Source organism: Larus michahellis, chromosome 8 (genome assembly GCF_964199755.1).
Source record: "Larus michahellis chromosome 8, bLarMic1.1, whole genome shotgun sequence".
Classification (NCBI taxonomy): Eukaryota; Metazoa; Chordata; class Aves; order Charadriiformes; family Laridae; genus Larus; species Larus michahellis.
Genome location: NC_133903.1, coordinates 4,316,201 through 4,343,094, shown reverse-complemented (window position 1 = coordinate 4,343,094; position 26,894 = coordinate 4,316,201). Strand labels below are relative to the sequence as shown.

At 43.0% G+C, this 26,894-nt stretch overlaps 1 protein-coding gene across 2 annotated transcripts in view; it reads right to left on the bottom strand.

Moving 5' to 3' along the window:
* FOXK1 (forkhead box K1) overlaps window positions 1–26,894 on the bottom strand; it is a 48,539-nt gene that overhangs the window by 8,248 nt on the left and 13,397 nt on the right. For both annotated transcript variants that reach the window (XM_074598886.1, XM_074598885.1), the window contains exons 2-4: window positions 13,759–13,956; window positions 3,058–3,214; window positions 1,699–1,845 (exon numbers count right to left, since the gene is read on the bottom strand). In XM_074598886.1, coding sequence (XP_074454987.1) covers window positions 1,699–1,845; window positions 3,058–3,214; window positions 13,759–13,956 — 502 coding nt within the window. The remainder of the gene's footprint in view (window positions 1–1,698; window positions 1,846–3,057; window positions 3,215–13,758; window positions 13,957–26,894) is intronic.

Below are 26,894 nucleotides of genomic sequence, written 5' to 3'. Positions count from 1 at the left end.
ACGAATGGGTTTTGCCACACAGCTTAGAAAAATAAAATCCACACCGTCAGAATCAGTGTTGAACACAGAAACAAGTCACTCAAGTCACACAGTTCCAAAGTCACGGGAGAGCTGCAAGAGAAAACCTGGGGAAACGTGTCAGATTTGCTGCTAACCATGCTGAAAGATGGGTTTGCTTGGCACTGCACCGTCACTTAAATACACCTGGAGCCAGGCAGTGCAGAGACTTTTCTGTGGAAAGCAATGAAAGCAGATCTTTTGCTGAGGCACAGGGAAATCACTGTAAACCACATCAGAACTCTGTCAAAAGACAGGCTTTATTCTAGGCAAGCGGAAAAAATTGCCTGAGCCTGTGCTAACTGCTTACCTGCCAAACAATCACCGGGGTGCCCAAACATGCCCTGAAGGACACTGCACCTCATGTAATCATAATGCAAACCAGCCAACATGCCCTCAGACAGCTGTCTCTGAGAAGAATCCACTAGCTATGTGGCACTAGTCTAGCACCGCACGGCTCTCCAGACGTTGACAAAACTATGTACCCTTTTCATTGCAAAAGCCCACCTCGTACTGGGTGTAGTGCCGTCTTCTGGGCTCGGGGAAAGGCTCGGTAAGCCCAGGTGTGCACAAGCTCATTCCTCTTCCACTTTCAAAACAAAACGAGAGCTTTTGTAGATGAGCTCTTCACAAATAAAGCCTTACAATGCCACTGGTAGGGAAGGGGAAAAGGCAACTTCACCCTCCACTGAAATGCAGCTCTCTTTGAAGCAGGACGCAGCAACTGGTTCACAAAGCACGGTTCTGCCGAGCAGGTTAAGGCAGGAAGTGAATTCCACAACTAATTACAACTGCAGGGAAAAGCCAGGGAGGCAGAAATGTATTTATTCCAACTGTACTCAAAGTGCACCAAGCAGTACTGCTCCTGCCAGTTGAACACAATGAAATCAGCAGCTGCAAGAGTCTTTCCAGCTGCATTAGTGTATTATATTCAAATGACAACACCCGTTTCAGAGGTGTGATGCCAAGAAAAAGTCTGAATGCAGGTGGAGCTGAGGTTTCTGGAACTTTGAAAGCAGCCCTTGAGTGAACATTTAAGCTTGATTTAGCATGTGTTAACTACATCCAAACTCTCCGATGAAGCTGGTCAGATTTCCTTTAATACCACAAAGAAGGCACAGACTCGAAGTTCCCATTCTGAGATTCAAAACATGCAAACTGTGACTTAGGCAATGCAGTTGATACTCTGGGGAAACAAAACATCTGTGATGACTTAAAGTATTACTACGATTAAAAACTGGGACCTTAGTTTTAGGCTTGACATCTTCCGCTTGGGCAGATCATGCCAAAAAAGACAAGGTGAAGGATAAAGCAAAATTCAGGCAAGCATCTGGGCAGAGGAGTGTCTGATAGCAAGAATGTGGAAGAATAAAACCAAGCAAATATGAAAGACACATGACTACGGAATTAAAAAGGTTTCAGAAACCAGTGAGCCCAATGGTAACACACTACATCGCCCTAGAAAGTATTTCAAAAAACTAATCACCCACAAACAAACTAGTCAGCTTATGTTAAACAAATTCACTCTGGGAATAGTCAAAGCAGCTCTATTCCTAGTGCCCCAAATCTTTAATAAAAGCATTTCAAAGCAGATAAGCCCTGTCAAAGCAGTTTAAAAGCTTGTCAGTGTCAAGAACTCACCTGCCAGCCTTTGTCAGCAGTCCTGTAATATGGATAATGCTTGGTAATGTGGGCATAGATCCCACTTAGTGTTAATTGCCTGTCCTGTGCTGAAGATATAGCCTGCACAATTAGCTGAGCATAAGAATAGGGTGGCTTGGACTCATCCTAAGGAAAAAAAAACACCAAAACAGAAATTTAGTTACTAACAAAGAATTTCTATGCTAGAGCGTACTAACAACCCAAACTAAAAGAGGAAATTGGGCTGTAGTTTTACAAATGCTAAGAGAGCGTAAGAGCAGCATCACCCTCTTCCCTTTCACTCCTGTTTTATCCATATTAAAGTATCTGCTTCCCTCTCCCCACAAACACACACAAAAAAGCTAACTTTAATCTGGTTCCGTTCACCCCTGAATTTACCACACGTGCTTATACCAGCACAGGAAAACAATCCAGGACAAGCAATTGGAAGCAAAGAGTTAGAGGGTGCAGGGTACGTTCACTGCTTTCAGTGTTCATGAAACCAAAGCCTTCAATTCTGCCCAGCTACGACTAAACTTTGTTAGAAAGGTTTCATGCAAGTATGCTACCAGCTCTCCTCCCAGCAACAAGCCCAATATGAAACTTGATCCTGTCCCTTCCCCTCTCCAGCAGGATTTGTTTCATTCTAGGAACTTTAATTTGTTTGCCAGATCTCATATTCCCAGCTCTTCATATTACTCCACCAAGAACAGCCCTTCCTGTCTCAAGGGAGAATTCAACCTACAAAAAAAGCCATTTAGTATTGTGTTCCTCCACCCAATCCCAAATCAGGTGGTTTTGGATCTAGACCTTTAACTTTGATCTGAAGATCAGCTCACCAAAATTAAATTTTATCATTATAACCAAGTTATTTTTTAATCTAAATTCCACTTGCTACTCTCCTCATTTAACACTCGCTTGACAGGCCTTTGTTTTAAAGTCAGACTACAGATTTCTCATGGCAAGGATCTGGTTTCTACCCCTGCTTCCCCTTTCTCCAACGGTGTTTTGCAAAATAGCATTAATTAACAGGAGAAAACAAGACTCCAAATTCTAATGCACCTCTTCTTTATGGGTTCTTGATTTAACAAACAAGCAGAAAAATTCTGCTCACTTAACCCTTTTAGTGAATGACTTGAATACATTTTGGGTAGCTAAGCACGCAGATTTGTCTTCTACCGCTAATAAGATGCTGGTTTTAAGGCATGGTCTCAAAATCCTGGAAAACACTGTATACGGCGCCCTTACGGCCAGGGTATTCTTACACCCCTTTTAACTAAATCCAGCACTTGTGATAAACTGCCAGGTCTTAATAAGCCTCCCAACGAGCACTGCTGGGTAAGTAATGTTTCTCTGAACCTTTGGGCTGTCCCCGCCAGATGCATCTGCCTGCTGTTCTGATGCTGCTTTTGCAGCATACTCTGCTGCCAGCTGCAGATCCGAGGTAATATTGTGAACAAAACGATATCCTGAGGATCCAGCACCACGCGGACTGGCCGGGCAAGAGTTGGGAACACTGGAGAGGCAAAAAAGAAATACAGTTATTCGTTACTTCGTTTATTAACAAGACACATAGTTCTTACTCTCTAAGGTACAGTAAAGCTCCCAGGTCACTGAGAAGCAGAAATGCACTGGACTTATTTTTGCCCCTGCGGCTTACCCAAAGCCCAGACAGATTGAGAAAAAAACCATCAGAGATAAAATTGGAATTTCTACAAAATCCTGATACCCCTCCCACTTTCCACAATCGCAAGACAGTAAAATCTCAAAGTATTAAACAGCTCCTCTGTGATTAGAGAAGCACGTAAAACAACACACACTGTGTCTGGGATGAATACTTAACTAAATAAATAGCCTGCTGTTGTAACTTGTGAATGAATGAACAACGCCCCACTCTCCTTATAACACAGGTAATACTTAATTAATCCTTTTAACAGATACAGGTTATGTTCTTTTACAGTGCCATGGTTAAAGCACCCAGTGCAGGCATCTGCCATGAGGGTCCCTTTCTATCCCAACACCCGAGCTTCAGAAGATCATACCCTGACCAGTGTCACACAGTTAGAGACAGGGATTTCCTTGACTCACCAGCACACAAACGCAGCTACCAAAAGGGAGCTGCCATCACTAGCATACCACACAGAATGCAGCTCATCAGCTCTGGCTGGCATGGGGAAAAAGACACGTTTAGAGTCCCAGGGCCACCACAAGATGGCATTACAGGCACAAGCACTGAGCAGGAAACCCATGCTAAAGCTGATTAAAAGCTACAAACAAATAAAAGGTCGCTATAATTTGCAGCACCACTCAGGCACACAGAAGCGAGTGCTACAAGATGGGAACTAATCAGAAAGGCTTGTCTAGGGATCACACATCCTTGATTTGCGGGGTCGGGAAGACGGGAGGAGAGGGATGAGTCTGGGAATCTGAAGTTCCCTTTTTCCGTCTCTGCTCAGCGTTGAGGGGTGCAAGGCCAGAGCGGCATGAGGCAGAGCCAAATCCCAGGATTACATATGTCTTATGTGAGAGCAGAGAAACAGTGAACAAGAAAACAAAACAATACACAGAAGATTCACACAGCCAAACATCAGTTCAAATGGTATGAAGATGCAAATGGAAGCCCACAGCTGGGAACCAGAATTCAGTAGAACTGGCATAAACAATCCCCCGACCAGTTGAATGCCCGACGGCAGTGCTAACCCTGACACAAATAAACGCAGTAACCGACACTCATCTAAATGCTGCACCAAAGAACACAGAGCACAGTCCCTTCCTCAAAAAGACGATGGTCTAAATAGCTTCCCCCGCACGCATGTGCACACGCAGACGGAGAGGAAATAGTGAGACAAGCCTTGTTTGCTCAATGGGCAATACCTTCAGCGCACAAGCCATCTGACAGCATAAGGAATGACCGTTTCCTACGGCAGTCCCGCCTGTAAACCGAGAAGTGCAGCTTCTCCTTGTGGCTGTCTTTGCAAATGGCTGCAGTGCTGAGCTCAGCACAACCCGGACTGGTTTCTTTTAAAAGTGAATTACAGGATGGGGGGGCCGGGGCAGAGGGGAAAAGGCAACAGAAATACCCAGCCACAACAAACCCTTGCAATCGGAAACCCAAGCTCAGCCATCTCCCATAGACCAGCCACGCAAAGTGTTGCTCAGTGCTTGCTCATATTTTCCGCACCCACCGACAGTCCTTTGCATTAATGGGTGATGCTATTTAGAGGCGCAGCAGGAGGTGAAGCTTTCAGGAGGTGCAAGGTATGTAACGTTGGTAAGCCCATACCTATAAAACTCCCTTTGCCAGAGATAGAGGCATTTCTTACCTAGTCTTTCAAAAAGCAGAGACCTGTTTGTACAGGAAAATGAATCAAAGTTCGCTATTCCACGCTTTGAGCCTGCTTGGGAAATGGATAACGCTAAACCACAGAAGACACTCTTGATGTCTTACTATTCACATGGGGAGCTGCTGTGAATTTAATTATTCCGTTGTCATTTTTCAATAGCTTCTCCACATACGCACTTCTTATAATGTGTAGATAATTACAAATTAAAGCCATTTTCATACATGAAACAATGACAAACCAAAAACACAGCAGTTTTTTTATCTTTGTGTTTGGCACCCGAGCAATTATTGTAACGCATGGACTAGGAATGGAATAGGATGAAATAGAGTTTTCTGATTTTATTCTTCGTCTGCAGAAATGCATGAACAGCAAACCACAGAGACAGCAGCCAAAATGCAGGTCAAAGATACGGACGAGAGAAAAGTTATCCAGTTAATCCATGCTCTGCACAGAGCTGTATTTTTTTGGTTTGTTTTTGGTTTTTAACAAATGAATTAATTAATTAGCATGGCCTCAAAGATTGTTCCATCCAGTTCAGATACAAGAATTGATTTGATTCTTCAAGACCAGCAGAACAAGTAGCCCAGTTTTTGCTGTTCAAATTTTAGCTTCTGAGGCTGATAATGAGTTTTAAGTACCATCTCTTGCCTTTTTTTTTTTTTTTTTTTTTTTTTTTTTACAAACAAACAAACAAACAAAAAGGCACAAATCCTTATCCTGCAGGGCTGTGATTCTCTTGAGTGCCGACAAAGCTCCTCCAACCTCAAGTGCTGTTAACTTTTAGAAAAGCCGGTCTCTCCCAGCAGATAGTCACTGAAGAACGTGACAGCTCCCTAAAGCAGCAGCTGCCCCGTGGGACAGCCACAGCAGTAGCTGAAGATTTGGAAGAGGTATTATTCTTCTACCAACATGGAGCGCTTCTGCGCAGGCAGACCTCCTTCCTTTCAGCCTGGATCCATGATCAAATCAAGAGATGTGGGTGCAGAACAAACACCATGAACTTTTAGCTGCTCCCTGCGAAGAGACTGGCTAAAACGTGCTGCGAAGTGTCCAAGCTCTCAGTCAATCATCAGAGCGCTCTTCAGAGGGAAGGGAGAAAGAGCTGACTACTGGGAAAAACAAGGAGGTACAATCTGTTCCCCCCCCCCAACATGGGACAGGAGGAGTGAAGAAACAGTTTTACTAAAAATACCCCTCTGAGGGTTAAGTTAAAATTAAACATTAGTGCAGTCAAAAGAAAACAAGCAAACACAATGCAGTGACATCAGTTTCCTGTAGTTCCTGGAATTCTCCTCGCCATGCAGAGCCGGGGGCTGGCCGGGGACGCTTGCACTCACACCCCCCTTAAAAATATTACGGAACAAAAAGACATTTCCCTACAAACACTTGTTTGTGCTATAAAACAAAAATCAAGAGTGCAGACAGTGATTACGATTTGTTAGATACTAATATTGCATCAATACTCGGGAGATAACTTGATCCATTTTGATACTATAACCTTTTACTGAGAAAAGCACAGCTAGGTCTGCAATTTCACCCAGCTCTTGGTCATCCTAACTTACTGCTGTGATCCGTGCTTACTGTCCATGCAGGCAATCTCAGCTTACAAGGAATCCAAGCTAATTTGGGTTAAGCTTGTCTGTTATGGAAGAGAGCATTCTGCAGAGGAAGCAAGTGTTCTATACCATTGAAAAACACACAGAGCACGTAAGGAAACCAGCTGCAGTTACCTACAGTCTCAATCCTGCGGCACCACGGTTAATGCCGCAAGTCCCAGAGATCTTGGATATCCACTGAGGATTCAGCATCTCAACTTGAAACACTGACTGCAGGCAGCCATTGAGCCACAGTTCCCCAAATACCACGCTGAGACTCAGCTTTAGAATCAGACTACAACCACGTGCTGAATCATGTCGGTCCTTTGCAGCACATTTTCCATTTAATACTTAACCCTGCTTCGGCTGGAAGGCCAGAAAGGTGAGGGCTGAACGCAACGCCTGTAATACACTCACCGTGTAATGAGCAGAAAGCCTTTTAAACACAGGGCTTACTTCTGGCTATTGAGAACGTAAGAGGTCTTGTAGCATCACGATTCACTTTCAACTCCTGCCAACAAGAACCTAGCCTCTCCAGTTCACAGCACTTTCTAGCAACAATTAAGTCTTTCAATGCCAGCTATTGGGGATGTACATCTTACTGCATTTCTGCTGGAATGTCCAAGATCAGTTTGCTTCAACTGAAGAATCAGAGTGCAAAAATAGGATGGAACACCATGTGCATGGTGTGTCCACGGCCAGGACACTGTGTGTTGCTCTTCTCATTTCAAAAAAAGAAGGATACAGCAGATCCAGAGAAGGTACTGATGGGGGTAACCAGGATGATCAGAGATAAGGAACGGATTTCATACAGGAAACAAATAGTTTAAGACTATTTGTCTTAAGGTGCAAGGTGACAGAGCCTATAAAAATAAAGGCAAGAGAAGGTGTTCAGCTCCTGGCCTCTTCCAATAAGGGAACTAGTGAACACAAAACAAAAGTCAGCGGCATGTCCAAAACAAGACAAAGTGTTTCTATGTTTGTAGTTACACTATGGAACGACACACTGTAAGACAGGGCTGATGCTCAAAGTCTGTGTGAATGCAAAAGGCCGTTATACAAGTTCTCGGGGAAAGGAGGAAGACAAGGAATCCATCAGGGGCTTTATTGTACAGATGGTCAGGAAGTCCCTGCTCTGAGGCAGCCTCTGATCCAAGAAAATGGTGGAGGCAGACTGCACGTTAGTTAGCATTACTTTATATTTTCTGTGTTCATATATTACCCCAAAGACACCCGTCTGAGGCAGAATATGGGGCTAGAGGGGTCTGTTGCCTGAGCGCATACAGCGATTCTTATGTAAAAATCTCCAGACTCTCTCAATACCAGCCACATTTTACAGACTGGGGGAAGAAATATAAAAACGAAGCAACAAGTGGTTAAATGATTTATTTATGGTCATATTACAAGCCTATGAACAAACTGGGAACAGGAACACTCACAGACTCCAGTGCCAATTTCCCCAGAAGGAGAAGCAGGACGAGAACGCGGGAAAGCTGCCCTATTACTTAATTTCATTCGTTTCTGCAAGAAAGATATCTGTAGGGATCAAGCTATAGAGGCTTAAATTAAGCCAGGTATATGGATAAAGCCCCTACCCTCTCCATGCGAAAGAGGAAAGATTACCTGGGATCCCACATAAAATTCTTCACCTGATTTGGAATCTGCATTACTAAAGAAGAAAAACCCCATCTCTTCCACGTTGCGGTTTAGGAAATGGTATGCACATGGGCAGGGCCTTTGAAAAATGCCTAAGTGCACTTTTGCGAAGGGGGTACAAAAGACATAGCAGCGATAAGAGCTACAACCTTGGCCACACTGCTGATATACAGACTCCTGTCCAAGTAGGCAATTCTTTTAAGCCCCTATTGAGTAAAAAGGAAGAACCCCCGTTTCTTAACAAAATCTTCCCCAGTCTTCTCTTAAAATGCACGCTGGAGGTGCGTTGCCCTGCACACAGTAACTATGGTTAGAAAAATGCCACAAACCTCAGAATACCCCTATATTTCATTTCGCGAGCCTGCAAAAAGGGGCACCAAAAAATACAGGGACGCTTTTTACGTGCAATAAGCCAGAATCAGGTCAAAGTACAGCACTCTGGCTTGCGAAACGGGCATTTCCCCGATACACCAATCAGCAATAATGGGTGAGAATCCTCTGCCGCTCGCTCCTTCCCCAGCCTAGCCCAAAAAACATAACTCAAAGAAAGGCAAGTCCTTGCACGTCGCGTGTTTCAGACGGGTTTCAGAAACAATCACAAGTGGTGAGGCTGCCAAACCAAGCCAGATTTTGATGTGAAAGGAGAAATCTGAGAGCTACCCTGCCTACTTAATGCTGAAGAAAAACAAAGCTGTCGAACAAGCCACAGCGAGAGAAAGTCAGCTCTCCGCAAAAGTTGAAATTCTTATTACTTGTCTCTGCTCCAGTGGTTCCCCTCTTCGAAAGGAAGTGAGCTTACTCCGACCGTGGACTCGGTGAACGTTTTATGCTGATCAGGGGAAGAGGAAGTGCTTGTGTAGCTGGTGACATCTGCAACCTTTCCTCCAGCACATGGCTTGGCACAGCTCCTCTAGCACATGGTCCATTATCTGAATTAAACATGCGTAGGAACTCCCAAGCCCAGTATAGATTGTTGCTTTTCTTACACGATGCATATGCATCACACTAGTTGGCTTGTGGTTTGGAGACAAGGGTGATTAAAAATAATCACCGGTCTGTCCAATTGTGGGAGTCACCTGAGCTGTATATTCTGCCCGAATGCAGGAAGTAATGGATAACCAAGACAATGCAAAAGAGCCTGGAAAAAACCTGCCTCGGAGCTTTTCACCGGCTTTTCAGCTAAATGGCTAATAGTGCTATAGGAAGAAGGAAAGCCTGAATGAAATGGAGCAGACAATATTTATGCATCCTGTTCCAGCGAGGGAATGCAGCCACCGAAGTCAGGGTTCATTCAGCTTCCCACTACATCCCTTAGAGGAAACGTGGAAATTCACATTAAATCCTGAGTGTTCTGAAATGGTGTTGTACAGCTGTCCTCAAGTCTTAATTAGAAAGCACTCCCTTTTTCCTAGCCAAGCCTGAATCAAAGCACAGCCAGCATTTGCACGTCTACTATAACGTGGCTCACACGCACTCTTCTGTTATGCTTTACGGAATGAGAGCTCAATACATAATTTATCTACTTCACGCTCTTGGAAAGTAGTAATTACACTATACATGCATAAAAATCAGACAGTGTATTTAAATGACGTCTTAAAGGCCACAAAACAAGTTGGTGGCTAAGCCAAGACAACTGCAGTTCCTGGAGTGCAGGCCTCTGAGTAATCCGCTATCAGAACATGCAACGTGTTACTGAGCTAATTTTGCTTAGCAAAAATATGGGAAAAAAGGAAATAAGGTTTAAAATATATAGCTTCTGAAACCATGGCAATTCAGCTTACATCTTCTGGTTTAGTAGTCAAGCTTATAAAACAAAAGATGCAGAAGGATACCAGCTGATCTTCCATTATTCACGCCACTAACTTCCTTATAAAATAGGTATTGACCCTTCTAACAATGGCCGAACACGGGCAGGCTCGTTAAGTACTAACAATTCTCTAAAACACAAATTTGGGTCCACACACAAATATGAACCAGTTTCACTATTAGCACAGAACCTCAGCAGACGCTTTTCAAGCAGTGGTTCTCACAGGGCTCTAAGGGCTTTTCCTCCTACACGTGAAAGAATTTTTATACCGATAAAGACTGTGGATGTGAGCTAACTACCCATGCCCTTTCAGTGAAAAAACAAACAAGTACAAGACAAAGTGTTCAAGCCCACAGTGATTCTGCTCCAGAGATAAGCCAGAAGTAGCAGCTGTAAAATATGAATAACGATACTGACCTCTGTAGTACAGCAGCTGATATTTCTTTACTGTAGCTTTTTAGAAAATATACATCAGTGAGAACATAATTGCTGTTTAGAATAGGGAAGCATGTAGAGAGAAATAATTTCATTTTCATAAATACTAAAAAACCCAACCCTGAGGGGCAGTGCCAGAGCGAGATGCTATTTGGAAAACAGAGCTAAGATACTAATACAGGGTCATTAACAGCAAGTGGATGATAATAAAAGGAAAACTAAAACTCCCAACTCAGCATGACTTTGAGACCAGGAATAGGCTCCTACATCACACCTTGTCTCTGTGCAACTGTTTATAATCCAAACACAAGCCACTCTGGGGACTAGATTACAGCACATATACAGAGTCACATTCATGGAGGTATCACGGATTTTCCAGCAAAACCAGGCAAAGCTAAGTCTTTGCAGCACAGGTGAGGAACTTCACGTCACCAGTAAGGATGTCACCCAAAGAGGATCCTCCAAGTGCAAGCTGCATAACCTTAAAGCCACGTACCAAAAGATCGTCCCTTAACTCCTGAAATTGTGAATCAGTTCTATCTCTCAACAGGCCCAGCTGAATTTAACCAAACTACACATGTTTTTCACACAGCTTTTCGATGCCTTGAATCTACTGAGAAAAGATTTGGTGCTGCTCTGCCCTTTCTTATGTTGTGTAAAACGGACAGGCTGCTTCTACCAATTTCTTAGAACCACAGTGGCCTTTTCCTTTTTGGAACATGCAAGTCTGACTTTTTTAAAAGGAATTTTGAACTCAAAGCAGGAAGAAATAAGCCATGCCTATGTGTAAGCCTCACAGCATGCTGCCAACCAACATTTTCCCTTAAAGCTGTACAACAGCATTGAAAACCCATCTACAAACGGCCCCTCCTGGAGATAAACCACCTAGCTAAGAAAACAGTGGACACATTTCTCCCTAGGAGTAAGCAGGAATCTTGCTTTGCAAAGCTGCTGAGGGTGGCAGGTTTGGTTTTGTTTAACTAAAACTCATTCCCTCTCTAGGCGGTGCAGTTCACAGAGGGAAAATAAATAGGCTGGGAAAAAAAAAAACCCAGAAGCTTGCAGGGGGGAACCTGCAGGGAAGCAAGCTGCAATGTAAACAGGGAGGCAGAGCAGGGCTGGGGGTCAGGAGGGCAGGGCTGGAGCTGGCGGTGGGAGCGCAGGTACGGCCCCTGCCCCGCAGCGGGGCGGAGGCAGGAAAAGGGGGCCAGGAGCCACTTTTCCAAAAAGGAAATTTCACCCTGCCCAGGATTTCCAAACTGCAATAATTTTCCATGGGCCAATCAGGGAGGAGCGAGGCAAACGCACCAAATTAGGAAAGTAAATACTGGAAGGGGGAGAGGAAGGAGGAGGAGGAGGAGGAGGAGGAGGAGGAGGAGAGCCCAGCTCATGCAACCACCTCCCAAAGGCACCGATGGGAGAGGGGTGTGGGTCCCATGCTGAGCCCCTGCCAGCCCTCCCGGACCTGCCCTCGGCAAAGGGGAGAGGACACTGTGCCAGCCTCACCCACCACTGTGAAGCCACCAAGATAGCAGAGAGCTGCCTGGAAAGCCAGATGGCCACAACGCACAGCTACACGCGCCCTAAAGAGCATTCCCTTTCTCAGCCAGAAACACCCAAATCACTCCCTAAAGCACGGCCTGCAGGGTATGAGAGCTGCGAGACCCTGTGGAGGGAGAGGGGAAGGTCGAAGGGGCTGAGCAGGGATGTTTACAAACGTGTCAGCCCCTCCTCTGTAAGAGGAACTCGGAAACGAAAGGGGTTTGGCAAGTGAAACCTCAGATGTCTTTTGAGGTTTTCTGAAGACTTGGCTGGATTAGCTTATGCTCAAGACAAACGGATGCAATCATTAATCATCCTTAGTAAACACTCCGTTAGGGGCCGAGCACAATTCAACACTACTATTTCCACTTTCTCCTTATGCAAAAGAAACATTCTTGGGGAGTCAAATATCAGTTGCAGGCATATGCCAGAGTCAAAAGATACAGCCTCTGTTAGTAACACAAACCACACTGTGCTGCTTTGCGCAAGATGACTGAATGGAAACTAACTACCATATGTTGGCAAAGAAACCATCCCCCTCCCCTCCCAGCAACAAGCTTCATCTAAAAAGAGAAGGTTAAATATAAACTAAAAGCAGTGCCTGAACAGAGGACTAAAACCACAGCTACCTCCAGCCCCCTCTTTCTAGAATATCTGCACTGCACATCTGTGCAGCTCTGCAAGACCGGGGGAAAAACCCAAACAAGCAAGCGCCTCCAGATCTATGCAAAACCAAACTGGCTTCACTGTGACACTGAAGCCGTTCTCAGCCATGTAAATTTGAATACTACTCACTGAATTAGCGCTAACTGTCAGAAGATGTTTGGGTATTATACCTTTTTACAAATGTACAGACAAGAAAACAAACCAAAGGCTATTACTGTTACCAGGTACACTATTGCTACACTGAGGCACGTTTTAAAACTCTAATGCATCATCCTATACCACGAGACTACTTCACTTTATAAAATTTATTATACTTCAATAACAGCTTTAATGTAAAAAGAGATTACACTGCAACTCCGTAACATCAACTCTTTACTGAGAAGAAAGAAAATATTCCAGACAGTAACTTGATGTGCAGGTTATTTGTACTGCACATTCATGAATCAGATAATTTACAAAACAGGATACTCGCACAGATGTACATTCAGATTGCTACAGCCCCTCAGTACACGGTCAGCATCCTACCCTCATTTCCTTCTATTCCCAGGAAACCACGTGCCAATGGCCACCCTTGTCCCTAACTTCAGATAACACCGGCACCACCCAGCAACAACAGAATATTATTGAGATAAAAATAAAACAGGCAGTCCTAACATAGAAAATATTTACCTGCTTTCTTTTCTCCATGCTCTTGATAGATATTTCTAATTCCACTGCCAAAGATAGACTAGTAACTCTATAGTTATAGAGTTATATATATAGTTATAGTCAAACTAATACTCAAGTTCCCCCCCCGAATCCTTTGAGCTCTTAAACAAAACCCTTCTGCCTTACTTCCAGCTACCATAACACTGATCTTATCAGTCTTCCATCATTCTGAACATGAGATATTTAACTAGTTATTTTTAAGACGGCATGTCATGCACCATATATACCGAACAAAACAGGGCTGACAGACTGGTGTCGGAGAACATGGAGTTTCCAGAAAGCAGACTTTGGATAGTTAACGTCTTACCTGATAGTGCCTGTGGGGGACGGGAGGGGACTGACCACGCTCCGGAGATCCGGCTCCGGGATGTGGATCTTCAGAGGCGATATTTGAGGGTAAAGTGGCCGAAGGGGAGGCGATGAGGCTTCCTCTTTTGCTTCCTCTTTATGGTATAAAGATGTGAACTGGATCTTTATAACCGTGCTAGGGAATCGGAAAGTACATCTGTAAGGAAAAGAAAGGGAAAGTCAGTTTCATACATAGTACTAAACATAGTTAAGTGTTCTTGTATGCAATTGGCGAGTCATTAATTCATTCATAACATAGTCCACCATTCTCTGTCACATCTTTCTGTCCAGTGTCCTGGGCAGAATTACTGATCATTTATAAATCCCTGTAAATGTATCATATTGTATCATGTATCCCTTCCAGATTAGATGCAGGCTGAAGGTTTGGGTAAGTCGAGTGATTTCCCCAAGGCCATGTATTCATTCAATGACTAACCAAGATGCAGAACTATAATGACAAACTCTTGGGTTCCTGCTATATCAAGGATTAGGATTTACCTTTTATTAGTTGCATGCACATAACTCAGGAAGATATAAGTTACTAGAAACTATCAAACCACAAGCAACATGGACCAAAGAGCCATAAAATCCAGACAGAGCAACAAAAAGCCTCCAGGTAAGACCAGTCAGCACTATTTAAAGACTGGCCTCTACATATTGTATAACTAATACCCATTTATATCTCTGCACATGATGTTAAAGGACATGAGGTCTAGCAGGTTTCAGATTAGAATACATTCATTTAGAAGCGCCTCCCTTTAGACAGCATGGGTTATAGCTGACAGGGCCCCTGCAAGCCTACAGGGCCTCATTTCTTCTCTAAATAACACTTCTTTCCAATTGTTATTTAGGGAAAAAAAAAATAATCCCACATCTACAAGTGTAGCCTTCAGGAGATGCTGGGAAATTCAAAAGGAAATAAGCACTGACATTTTCCATATTTGAACAGAAAGCTTTCTAATTTATAGTGTCTACAATAGGCACAGGGCTGTAAGAGCGAGTGTTCTGCAATTCTTCTCATTGCGCTTTAATTAGACAATAATGTGAAATCAATACAAGCTTTCCAGGGATCATTTCACTGATAGTAAGGTTAAAGCAGCAGGAAATAAAAACCAGGTTTCACCGTGGGAAAGGCCAGCAGAGCACAGTAATTGTGCTGCCTTCCAGCATCTTGCCTGTAGAAGGAAATGAAGGGACTCGGGCAGTGTCGTTCCAGCAGTAAGTGCCGGTGTAGGCTGAATGTAATTCTTTTAACCACCGTGTTATTGAATCCTGCCAGGCGGCAGGCAAGTAAATATGTATTTGTGACCACCTTATCTTAATGCCGCTATCGATAGAAATGCAGAGAAACATCCTGTCACAGCTCTAAAGACATACTCCCTTGCTCTTGATTCTTCCCGCATAAGCTAGTTCTGCTGCAAGGTAGCGTTCAGAAACCTGCCGTGAAGAACGCAAAATTATCATTCAGGCACGGGAAGCTCATTCCCATCTCCCACCTCACCTCTCAAATGAGCTGGCTCAGCATTTAGCGGCTTGGACTCACAACGGCTCTGCAACATACAGCCGGAGTTTGCATTGCATTTCATTCACTTCAGAGGTCCTGCCACCTGCACTCATTAATGCATTAAATAAGAACATCGTTGCTGGCAATGCAGCCTAATCGCGTTTATCTAACCCTTCTAAACATGGGTCCCTGCAGACTCAATCCAAATGCACAATTCAAAATAGCAGAGTGTCCGTGCCTTGCAATGCCTGCCGGCAGCAGGCACGCAGCTTACCGAGACGAACCTGGAACAAGGCTGTTGAACCGCTACCCTGGATTTTAAGCTTTCACACTGCTACATAGATTTGCTCATAGAAAAAAGCAGAGAATGCACAATTTTGCACCGAGCATCACATGGACTAAGGATCAATACCAGTATGAGCAAAGCCTCATCATTTCTCAAGCCCTTACTGGGGAAAAGCTGAGCTTTCTTTCACAGGGGGATGGAACTCCCTGCTGTAACAGTAGGTGCTCAGCATTTTTCAACATTTGAGTCGAGGACAAATCAGTCCTTGTTTAACAGCGTTCAATGCAATCCCAACCTGCTGCTGATCTCAACAGCCCTGGCTGCACAGAGCCCCGAGGCAGTTTTGCGGCACTGTTGAGGCCAGAAGATCCCCACTGTAGCTTCATACCAGTAAGGAGCTCTGTCCCATTGCCATTAAGTCTTCCTTTTCAGAAGGACCCAGTAATTCAAGATCCACATCTCCTACACGTTACTGCTTCCAGGTGATGGTGCAACTAACTCCTCAGCTCTATCTGATGCTGTAAAGATAAGAAGCTTATACCAGCACCCAAAACACTGTAAGGCAGAACCATCAGTCTGCGAGCATGGGCAATTTTAACAAAATCTGCTACTTTTCCAAAAACATGAGTCAACCTGAAATATGAAGTCTAAACTAACCCAGTAAATGTGGGCTGAAAAGGCCCGTTTAACATTGCTTTTCCTTGAGAGCCTCCCCAAAGCTATCCCCTTCAGCCATGGGACTTACCCGCAATCTCAGACTGCAAGAAGGGAAGAGAATCAGAAAGGCTGGGCTGACTACACAAGCAAACCATTTGTTGTCTGCTGTGATTTCATTTTTAGAAAGACAGGCTTCCCAAGCCCCTGAAACAGAACCCAGGACATACAACTAGCTTTTATACATTACGCTGGCTAGCACGTACATGGCCGTTTCGCTAGGAGCCAGTCCCAGAAAAATCAGAGTGGATATATGCAAGGGTGCTCACAGTCTGTCCCGGCTTCCAGTATTGACACAGCCCGCAAAGCCGGGGTGGGGGTAATTTATCCAAATTGATAATTTTACTGCTGTAAAAACCTGGGACCCAAGAAATGGAAATACAATGGAAAATAGATGGTAAATTCCTGCAGGACTCCTCCCCTCCCTCAGGGATGAGAAGGTGCCTGGATTTAACACTATTGTTCCCGTCCCTATCACAACTACCACAGTAATGCCACTGCTTCAAATCAGCACACACGCACTAATACTGGGGCACTGTGTCAAGGAGAAATCAGAAAAAGCATTTCTGAATCATCTTGTCACAGGAAGATCACTTTTCATTACACTGAAGCTGAATGCAGTTTTAATGAGCTTTCTCTAATTGTTCCCATAATTAACCTCCTTCCGACCAAAAGAGGATAAACTCAAATCATATCAGGTAGTCCTATTTAGGAGCGAGGCCCATGAGTGCAGGATTTAAGCATGTGAGAATTGCACTTCTACAGAAGACAGACAGCCCAAGCTGTACTGAGCATGCGTTCCTTAAGATTCCTGTATATATTTCAAGTTATTTAAACTGAGTGATAGCGTTTTATTCATGTTGCATGATTCCTATCAAAGATGCAAAGCAATTACTACTACTGCTTAACAGTTCCATCATGAGAGAAAGATCAATCTGAAAGCACAGATTAGACTCAACATAAAAAGCATAATAAAGTTAACTGGTATTTCCAAGGGTGCCCAAGGGACGACTCTTAAGCACCTCTGAAATTTCCAGCTGATTACAAGGGGTAAATTAATGGTCTGCAGAATTTCTTGATCTTGTTACAGACAGGAAGCAACCTGCTTCAATGAAAGAACCGCCGAGTTTTACCTGATAACCTGCTACAGAGAGGTACATCCTGCAATCCCTGGCCATAAACCCCATATATATTGTACTCATACCCAGTTGTAGCATGTTGCATACATCTCAATTCCTTGTGGGAAAGGATTCCTATTTCTCTAGGATGCCTTGCAAGGCAGAGGGAATAGAAAGTTTTTTTATAGCTTGTGTTCAAACCGAAAACACACGCACAGGCCCCCCAACCTCCATAAACTGCATAGAAACAATTCTTGCCTTATGAGATTACAGGCAAGAGAAAGTCAAAGAAAATGGATTGCTGGCTCCCTGCTGCATGCTCCAGCTCAGACTCCACAGCGCTCGCTGAATGCGTGCTGTATATACACCCAAGACCAAGGGGAGGAGGAGTGCACATGCCACACATGGTTACAGTGATATGAAAGACGTTGCTAGAAGTTTTGTTTGCTTGTTGGTTTGTTTTAAATAAGACACGTTTTCCAAAAGTTTCCTGGACGAGCTCCTCACGCTGACAACACAGCGCCCATGCTATTAGGCATCCTTCCCTGTGGTGAACCAGTGACAGTGACCACAAGCATTTCATCTACGTAAGGTCTGCAAATAAATGGCTAGGGAACACTAGACTTTACATGAACAGTCACCCTCAAAGCAGACTTCAGGAAAGACGGTTAGGTAAAAAACCCAACCAAACGACTCCATACCCTGTGTGACTATAAAAAGCAGACATACTCTCCCACTCCTCAAAGCACCTTTTACTCACGGATGCAAAGGAAACGGAGATGCATTTGCCAAAACACAGTACCAGCTTCAACAGAAGCCATTACAGCCACCGATTTCTTTCTTCGAGCACCCTGAGTGCCGTTCAACACCAACTGACTCCTGCTAAGATCTGCTGCGTAACAGCAAGAAAAAGCTAATTAAAGATTGTAAAAGGAGACAGGAAACTGTGCTGGATTTATGTTTTTACATTTACACTGTGGAAAAGCACACCGACAAAATGGAGAAGACAAATCATGAAAAAGCCAAGGTGAAACATATATATATAAATATACAAAAATGTATATATAAAACCTGGGACGATATTTATATGTATTATGCAATATATATAAACAGAACATAAAATATCATATGTTATGCCATATATAAACATCATTCCAGTTTATTATGCAAAAGGGAATAACCAGAAAAGTAAGTTGGAAGACTGTTATACATGAGTTGTCATCAACAAGTTGGTACTATCTTTGTCTACTTTATCTTGCCATACTTTATGAAATCCTGTTATTCCTGAATGTTGCAGGTATAAATGCACCAGTAGCATCTGCTTTACAACAGTTCCGAGACACAGGTTGGGTGAGGAACATTTTATGAAATGCTTTGTTAAAAATAACACTTTTCATCATTTGGATCAGAACAGTAACACAGTCACTAAGTTAAGCAGGATTGTCTCCCTCTGTTGCAAACGCCGTTTGTTTTTAAACTTGCAGGTAGTGTTACCACACCAGTGACTCTCAGTATCTAAATCTTTCCCTCTGCCACATGATGCGAGGGGACAGTAGCCCAGCTCTTAAGGATGAGGCGATTATCTCTACAACCAGTAAATTCCTTGGATTCAGCAAACACGGACAGGCAGGGCTCTAGTTACAGCAGCACATGTTGCGATAAAACAGAACTATGTCATTACTAGCTAAAGTTTGACCAAGGATGCCCACAAAAGCACACAGAAAAGAGGAAAAAAAAATCCCAAACAAGCCCCATGCAATAGCTGTTCCTCTATCTCCTATAACTTCTCTGAAATCAATTTCTTTTTTGTGTCAATTACATATAATTCACCCGGCAGAAAACGGTATTATTCCCATGCACAAAGTTCCAAAACCATGTTGGGTTTCTCAGCTCAAGTGAGAATTTGCCGTCAGTCATCTTTGTCAGGCTATTACCATTACCAGTTATTTCAAGGTACTTGACATGATTTTACCAGAGGGCAAGGTGGGTACTTTTCACTCTTTCAGTCAATGTGTAGGATAAATACTAAAATTCCAGGCCACGATCAGTGGGCAGGTACTGTACTGTGGCAGCCGTTACAGAAAAGCGCCCCAATTACCTCCTGTAGCTAATTTTCTTCATCTTCTGTAATCAGCTAAGAACCACATGCCTCTACCTATGAAAATCAAGTTCCCATTAAGTCATAACTCCACTCCCTATTCCCATAATACTTTGAAGCAGCCTGAAAGGAGGTGGTGTTGACAACATAAAAGACTCACTGGGAAAGTTTAGGCACCAGTGCACCCAATATCAAAATAAATTTGGTTAGAAAAAGATAAGAGTTTGCTTCACTTAACTATATCTAAGCCCTGAAGGTCTGCCCAGGGAGAGATAAGCAAAGTGAGACAAGAACAACTACCTCAGATTCCCATTTCTTCAAAAACAAGGCTCTGATAATTGCCGTGGCCACTGGAAAACAGCTGAGCTGGGAACATTTATTGACCAAGATTTGTTGCTTTGTGATGCTGGGGGACGGCAACGCTCTTCCAACCTTCAGCTTTTCTACAGCAAGGCTCACTGCACTGCCCAGCGCGAAACGAAACACTTCAACTGCAAAATATTTAGAAGAATATCCCCCCATTTCAGTAACTAAAACAACCAAATCAATTCTCTCCATCTTCACAAAAATAAACTGGACCCTTACCTTCCTGAAAAATTATTATTTTCTGGAAGTACGGCTGTCTGAAGCAGCAAGGTAGGCAAAAACATGAGTAGCAAAACCACCTTTCAAACACAAGGGAACTGAAATGAATATTAGTTTGAATGAATGTCATAAAACCGTACAAGCAGCTCTGAAAGCTGTCTGAGCTGTCACAGGAGATTAGGTACAATTCACCCCTCCTTTATAATAAAATAATAATAATAAAATCATCTAACATTTCCTGTTCCACTCCCTACCCTAGAATTTTTTTCCCCTAAATAACAGTTTGTAAGCAATACCAATAAGAAACCAGTTATATCATCCACTTGGCTAGTGCTATCTGCATTCCAAATGAAAAAGTTAATTGTGCCGAGACTGCAGAAAGAGTTCTGGAGGAAATAAGACAAATACACGTTATTCTCTTAAGTCTAAATACACATTACAAAACAAGCATGCACCTATCACCATGGTAATTTGAGAGTCATTATAATTCTTTGCTTTGCACATCTCTTTAGACTAAGAGACACAGGCAGCATAACTGCCATGTTTTTAAGAGTGCTTGGTTCGTTTTGGAAGTTACCGGTCTTAAAGTAATTAGTTTTCAGCATTTGCTAGTTCCTTTTCAATTGTTCTATTTAACACAGAAATCCTATTGAAGGCCTACCCATATAGTCCTTTATCAAACACACATCAGAGAAATGGCTGTAACGTGATGGTAAAATCATTTGTTGCATTCAAGAACAGATAAGCAAAGGGTCTGCAAGTAAATGGTGACGCTCAAAAACCACAATTGTTCTTCCTGGAATGAATCAACTCAATCTGGAGACAAGCACATTGTCAGACAGCAAGGACAAGGAAATAAACTGCAGAGTTCCCTGCAAAAACACCTCTGGTATTAGCCACTATCGTTTAATTCAAGGAAAAGCTATAAAAGTCAGCATTAGCGTTTTTAACATAACTGGATAAAAACTAGATTTAGAAAGTATTGAGTTTATCAGTAAATAAAGGAGTATAGAGATCGCTGTCACTGCTGAACAGACAGAGCAACCCACTGCAACGTTTGGTCACAATTATTCTGGAAGTCCCAACATGGGTTTAGATCAGGAGGACTGGTTTCTAACCTCACAGTTACCCTGAGCTCACAAATCACTTGCCCTGCATGCTTTGTAACACAATTTAAGATATACCGTCATGCTTAACATTACAGATATACAAAGAAGCACATGTATCAGCTGGGACTGAACTATAACTGTCTGTGCGCATATGCGAGCGAGCACAGGTTTGAAATAAGTAGTCGAATTCGCGAGAGGGTGGTCTTACTTCTACTTTTTTCTTCTGTTGGGAACATTTTCCAGAACAAGCACCAGCAACTATTTCCATTGCGCTGTTACGCCAGATGCAGAAGCAGCTCAACTCGAGTGCTCTGGGGTCCCTGGCATTCACGGCTGCGTAGGTATCCTTCCTGAACTAGAGCGAGCATAAACCTGGCTTTAGCAAAGGCAAATGCACACTAGAATTCCTCATACCTGATCCAGTGGAATTAGTATCAATTAGCCTATAATTCCAGATTACTGGAATGATTTTTTGTCTTTCCCCTGAAATGCATCCCAGTTAGCTGGAAATCCTCCTCTTTCCATGGTCAACCTGGACTTGCTGGGATAAGTAGCTGGACAAGCGGGTAAAATTCTCCAGCTCACGTGGATGGCCCGCTGGTTTCTTCTGCCTTAAAAATAACCTTTTCCCCAAAGAGATATCAACTATACCACTCAATCTTATGCAGATTTATTTTAACACAACCTAAATCTGTTTCTCTGCTTAAGAGGCACTTCCCTTACCCCCCCCCACCATTCCTTACCCCTAGCTGTTTCCTCTCAATGTCACCCTCCTGCCAACAGTCCGACCTACTGCACAGCAAGTCAAACCAGGTAGCTGAAATAATAATTAATTTCTTTTTCTGTTGGAGTAAGTTATCAGGCAGATCAGTTCCCTGATCTTGCCCTCCATGGCAACACAAGCACCAACACAGAGGCGGCGGAGGGGACAAGTATCACGGGGAGGAAGGAAAGGAGGAGGTACCAGCAGAAATATTGCAGATTTATGACAGATCATAAAGAAAAAAAAGAGCATGTAACCACAGACTCAGATTTAAGCATCACATGATGCAAACTTCTCCTTTCAGAAAATGAAATGCAATTCATTCATTTTGAGAAAAGCTCTGGCCTTTATCAGGTAAGTCACATCAGCCACCACGCCGACGCTCTGAGGCTGGAAATTTTCAAAACTTCCTGAAACAGAAAAGTCACGATTTTCTTTGATTCAGCTCAATTATTTCATACCTAAAGTCACTTGGCTGTATGCAAGATGACCAAACAAAGACCAAAAATGTTTTCTGCATTACAACAAGTGCTTCCTGCGGCCCCATACCCATGGCAATTTTCCCACAGCAACCGGCAGGTCACGTCTGCAGGAGCAGGAGTGGGTTTGTGGTCATCTAAGATGGGATATGCTGCAAAATAAGTGCTTTTTATTACCTTTGTGCTTCCAGAGTTTATTCACTGATTGTCCTTGAGAAAAGCAAGTGCAGTAAAATGGCTGAACAAGGGCAACACTTCAGAAAAAATTAAAATTGCGATTTCTCTTTGTCACAGACAAGACCTTTTCCTTATGCTCTTTGCCGCTGTTCAGCTGGAACCATACACATGGTCAGGGATTTTTTTCCCTTAATGAGAAGGCACCACAGGTTACACTGGGATTTGCCTAACACTGCATATTACCATGTTTAAAACAAGGTTTCCAACACAGCCAGACAAGATTTCAGATGGGCAAAGAGCGTGTGCAGGCAAGTATATCTATTTAAAACAAATACTACCAGCAGCATCAGGCAAAACCACAACTTATGAATAGCTATGTCTCTTAAAAGCACCAAGTAAATTAGCTGTAATGAATGTTTCTATTGAGCTCGGTTGCACAGGGCTTCCCTTTATGCCATTTCATCAAGGTTCAAACACATTGAGAAACACTTCCACACACCGGCAGATTTTCAAATAAGTATTTTAGCAAACTCCTTTGAAGCCAGCAATATTCACAGGAAAGTTTGGGCAAACTCTGGGATTCCTCTCCCTGCCAGCACCATGCACACACACACATACACAAAAGTTATTTTTGTTTCTTCAGTCCCTCCGGTCTCCGCAGACATCCCACCTTGGCCACTGCCCGTCCCGGGAAAAGGCAGGGAGGGAAACTGAGCCAAGCAGGTGGTGGAGGGGGAAGAGCGTCAACACTCCCAGGCTGATCAGGAAGGCTAAAAAGGAAGAGAGATACCAGAAGCACAACCCAAAGAACATCAAAATGCTGCTTTGGTTCATAAATATATTTTTAAAAAGTGCACAGGAGAAGGTGAGCGCTGGTTTTTTTCGGGTTTTTTTTTTTTTTTAGGCTCCAACAACTAGGTATTGAAAGCAAAACCTTCAGGAGAGTTTACACTACAATACCATGCTGTAAAACTTCATCATTTTATTCTAAACATCTTCCGTACAATTTCTCATCTAGCGAGCCTTTTAATTGCTGTCACAGAGCAAACCGATAAATCCAGCAACACAGCCGATGCAAACGGTGGCAGTTAATTTTTCATGCAAGTGAGAACATTCGAGGCTGTTTCACGCTGAAGAATTAGTAGTGAAGAATCAAGAGCTGTATTTTTATTTTTACATTCCTTACATCTCTTTAATAGCGTTTTGATTTTACTCTTTGAAAATTATTTGAGACATCTTGCACAGCTTCCCCTCCAGATCCTCCCCTTTGAGGAGTAAAGCACAGTGCAGGAAAGGAGAACACACCACCTAAGATAGTGTAGTCGACATTTTTTCAGTAATGAAATACCACAGCAAGGTCAGGGAATAAGTTCACGGAGTATCAAAATAGCATCTCGTAGAGGAGCAGGAAAGAACATCACCGAAACTGCTGAGAAGGGTGTTTCCATCAGCTAATGGAGAGCCAGCAGGAACGGCAGGAGGTTTCCTCTGGAGTCACCACCCTGCCTGGGAAGTTCACATTATGGATGGGTCTTTTCCAGATTCTACTATCCCCAGCTTTGCAGGATGGGTCTTACAGTAATCCTGCTCAGCCTGATGCCAAAACACCTACCAGAAGCTGCTCCAGTCTCCTACAGAAAGCTATCAGAGAGCAAAGAGCCAGGAATGTGCGGTTTCAAAAACGATCTTTCTGGAACTTTTCCAGCAAAAACCACTGGAAGCCAGCTAGTAGACTCTCTTCAGTCACTTCAACGCCTGCAAAAAAAGCTGCAGGATATTCTTGAAGTACCATCGTTATCATTACGTATTTACCAACTCAGTGGAACACCAGTCAATCTGCACCTGACTAGGGATGAATTCATTTATCGATTTAAAAGAAAATCCCAACTATAAACACTTACATTAAAATTAATCCAGAAAAATCCTGACAATTATTTCCAGATGGATTATAAATATGTCAGATGATCTCAGAAACCAAGCCTTGGTATAATCAAAAGAATATCAGTAACCAGCTTTTATAACAAATACCATTAAGGCAGATTTTTGGGCCTTGGGTCAGAGACTCTGTTAAAGCCCACCACAAAGACCACCTTGTTAAATATGTACGCTAAGAACCACCTTGTTAAATATGTACGCTAAGACAAGATGGTAGTTACTTGGTGCCCATCCACCAGGCACTGAGAAACAAAAAGGTGGTGCTATAATTGTACCTCAGTTAGTTTCACATTTCAAAACATTGGAGTCAGCTTCAAAATATGCCATTCACTCCAAAGCAGAAGTGCTGGGCACAGGGCTCGCTATCAGAAGACAAAGTCCTCTTCCCCTCCTAAGTGCTCCTATTCCTTTAAAAACAAGCAAGCTGCAGTTCAGCAGCAGGAGGGCAGATTACACCGAGTCCAGCCAGCCCGAAGCATCGCAAGATCTAACTCCAGCCTGCCAACGCGCCCAACATCTGAGCCTTGAAGGTCTTACCTACACCCACAAAAAATCAGATGCGATTTTACATCAATAGAAATTAATCCACAGCATCAGTGATCTGTCTTTTAATCAATACTGGTTGAGGGTTTTCGTTGTCTGATGTTTTTTTTTTAATTAAAGTCTCCCGAGGGTGAATTCTACCACAGCATTACAGAAGCTGCTCTGTTCCCTTGTGTAGTCCTTAGTATAAACAACTTCATGTCTCTGAGCAAACTGTTAAGATACAGTGAACTTTCTTCTGTGTGTTGTATGGTAAGCCGCGTCTTAACCCAACGCTACTCTGCCAGTCAATTAAAATCATTTATCATGCCTCTCAGTGTAACGACAACGGAGAAAAACTTTGCAGTTGCGTTCCCAGGGACGTCAACAGCTCGCTACCTGCGGAGAACATTTAGTAAGCGGTCCTTAAAAATCTAAGATTAACCATAAAGCTGCTATTTATTTTGAAGCTTGGGAATCAGGAGGTGTTCTGAGTGTCAGAATGAGTGGCCTGACATTAAAAACTTGATATGAAAGTTTGCCACCGAAGAAGTGGGCTGGCACAAGGAGCCGACGATGCTTTTATTTAAACGAGGTTGGCTGCCAGCACCAGAAAGTTTCGCTATCAGCACTGCAGACGCCTGATATCATCTGTAACACATGGCAAGCCTGTTATGTTATTTTGGTGTGTGTGTGGTTGTATACATAAAAATAACGATAGTTAAGAGGCTGTATATAACACACAACAGCCTGTGTACCACTGCTGCTCTAATCAGGTATTCTAGCCTGATTAGGATTCTAGATCCTATCTTAATCATTTCTTCACCAGCAAATAAATATTTGCTCTTCACAGAAAACGTAAATTATGTGCAACATTTGTGTGTGTGTATCTCACTTTTATCATCAAGTCTTATAACTCCCAAAATCCCTCTCCTTGTTAGGCTGATCAATCTGTTAATTTTTTTTTTTTAGTATATTGTCAGCACTGCATTTTAATTATTTTTTTTTCCTAAAGCCTGAAAATTACCAATATCTGTGATTTTTAAATAAACAAGCAATACCCAACATGCTACATACAGCCTCCTTCAAAAGCTAAATAGCTATTTAACACCTCCGGTTTGTATGTAGCTAAGAGGGGCCACGAAACAAATTGTTTTAGCTTCAAATCTTTTCGTTTTTTTTTTTTTTTAAACTTTTTAACTCTGATATTTCTGTATTTTCATTTGAATTTGTTTTCCTAAAGAGTGCTCACCTTCCAATCTTCTGTTTTGAACCTCCTCGCCTTCCATATAACGGCATTGTCTTTTAAGGGTATGCGTCTTTTTTAAAAGGATCCCTGCTTAAAACCCCTGTAGGTCATAACCCTATTAGCACCTTTCCAAGCCTGATCTCTCTCCTCGGAGGCATGCAAGCCTCTCCCACCGAGGGAAAAATAGCGGTCCCCTGCTCAAGAGCCACGGGATGGTTTCAGAACCCCAAGCTCAAGAGGAAAGAGTGCATCACCTACATACACTTCCTTGCTTGAGCTTTTTCTGTACTGTAGGAAGGAAAAAAAGACTGTGCTGACGGGTATCAGTCCCTTACGACCGTGCTTTTAGCACAGCACAGCCGTTGCACAGACACGTGTACAACTCCAATAACATCACTATCAGCTGGAAGTAGACACAGATGACCAGCCAGCCGCTCCCTCCTCCCAGCCTCCTTTATGTCAATAAATCTTAACCTGGCTGTTTGAGCAATGTTTAATCATAAACAGTTTTGAACATGCTCCAGGATATAAACAAAGGTGCGTAGGAGAAAAACTG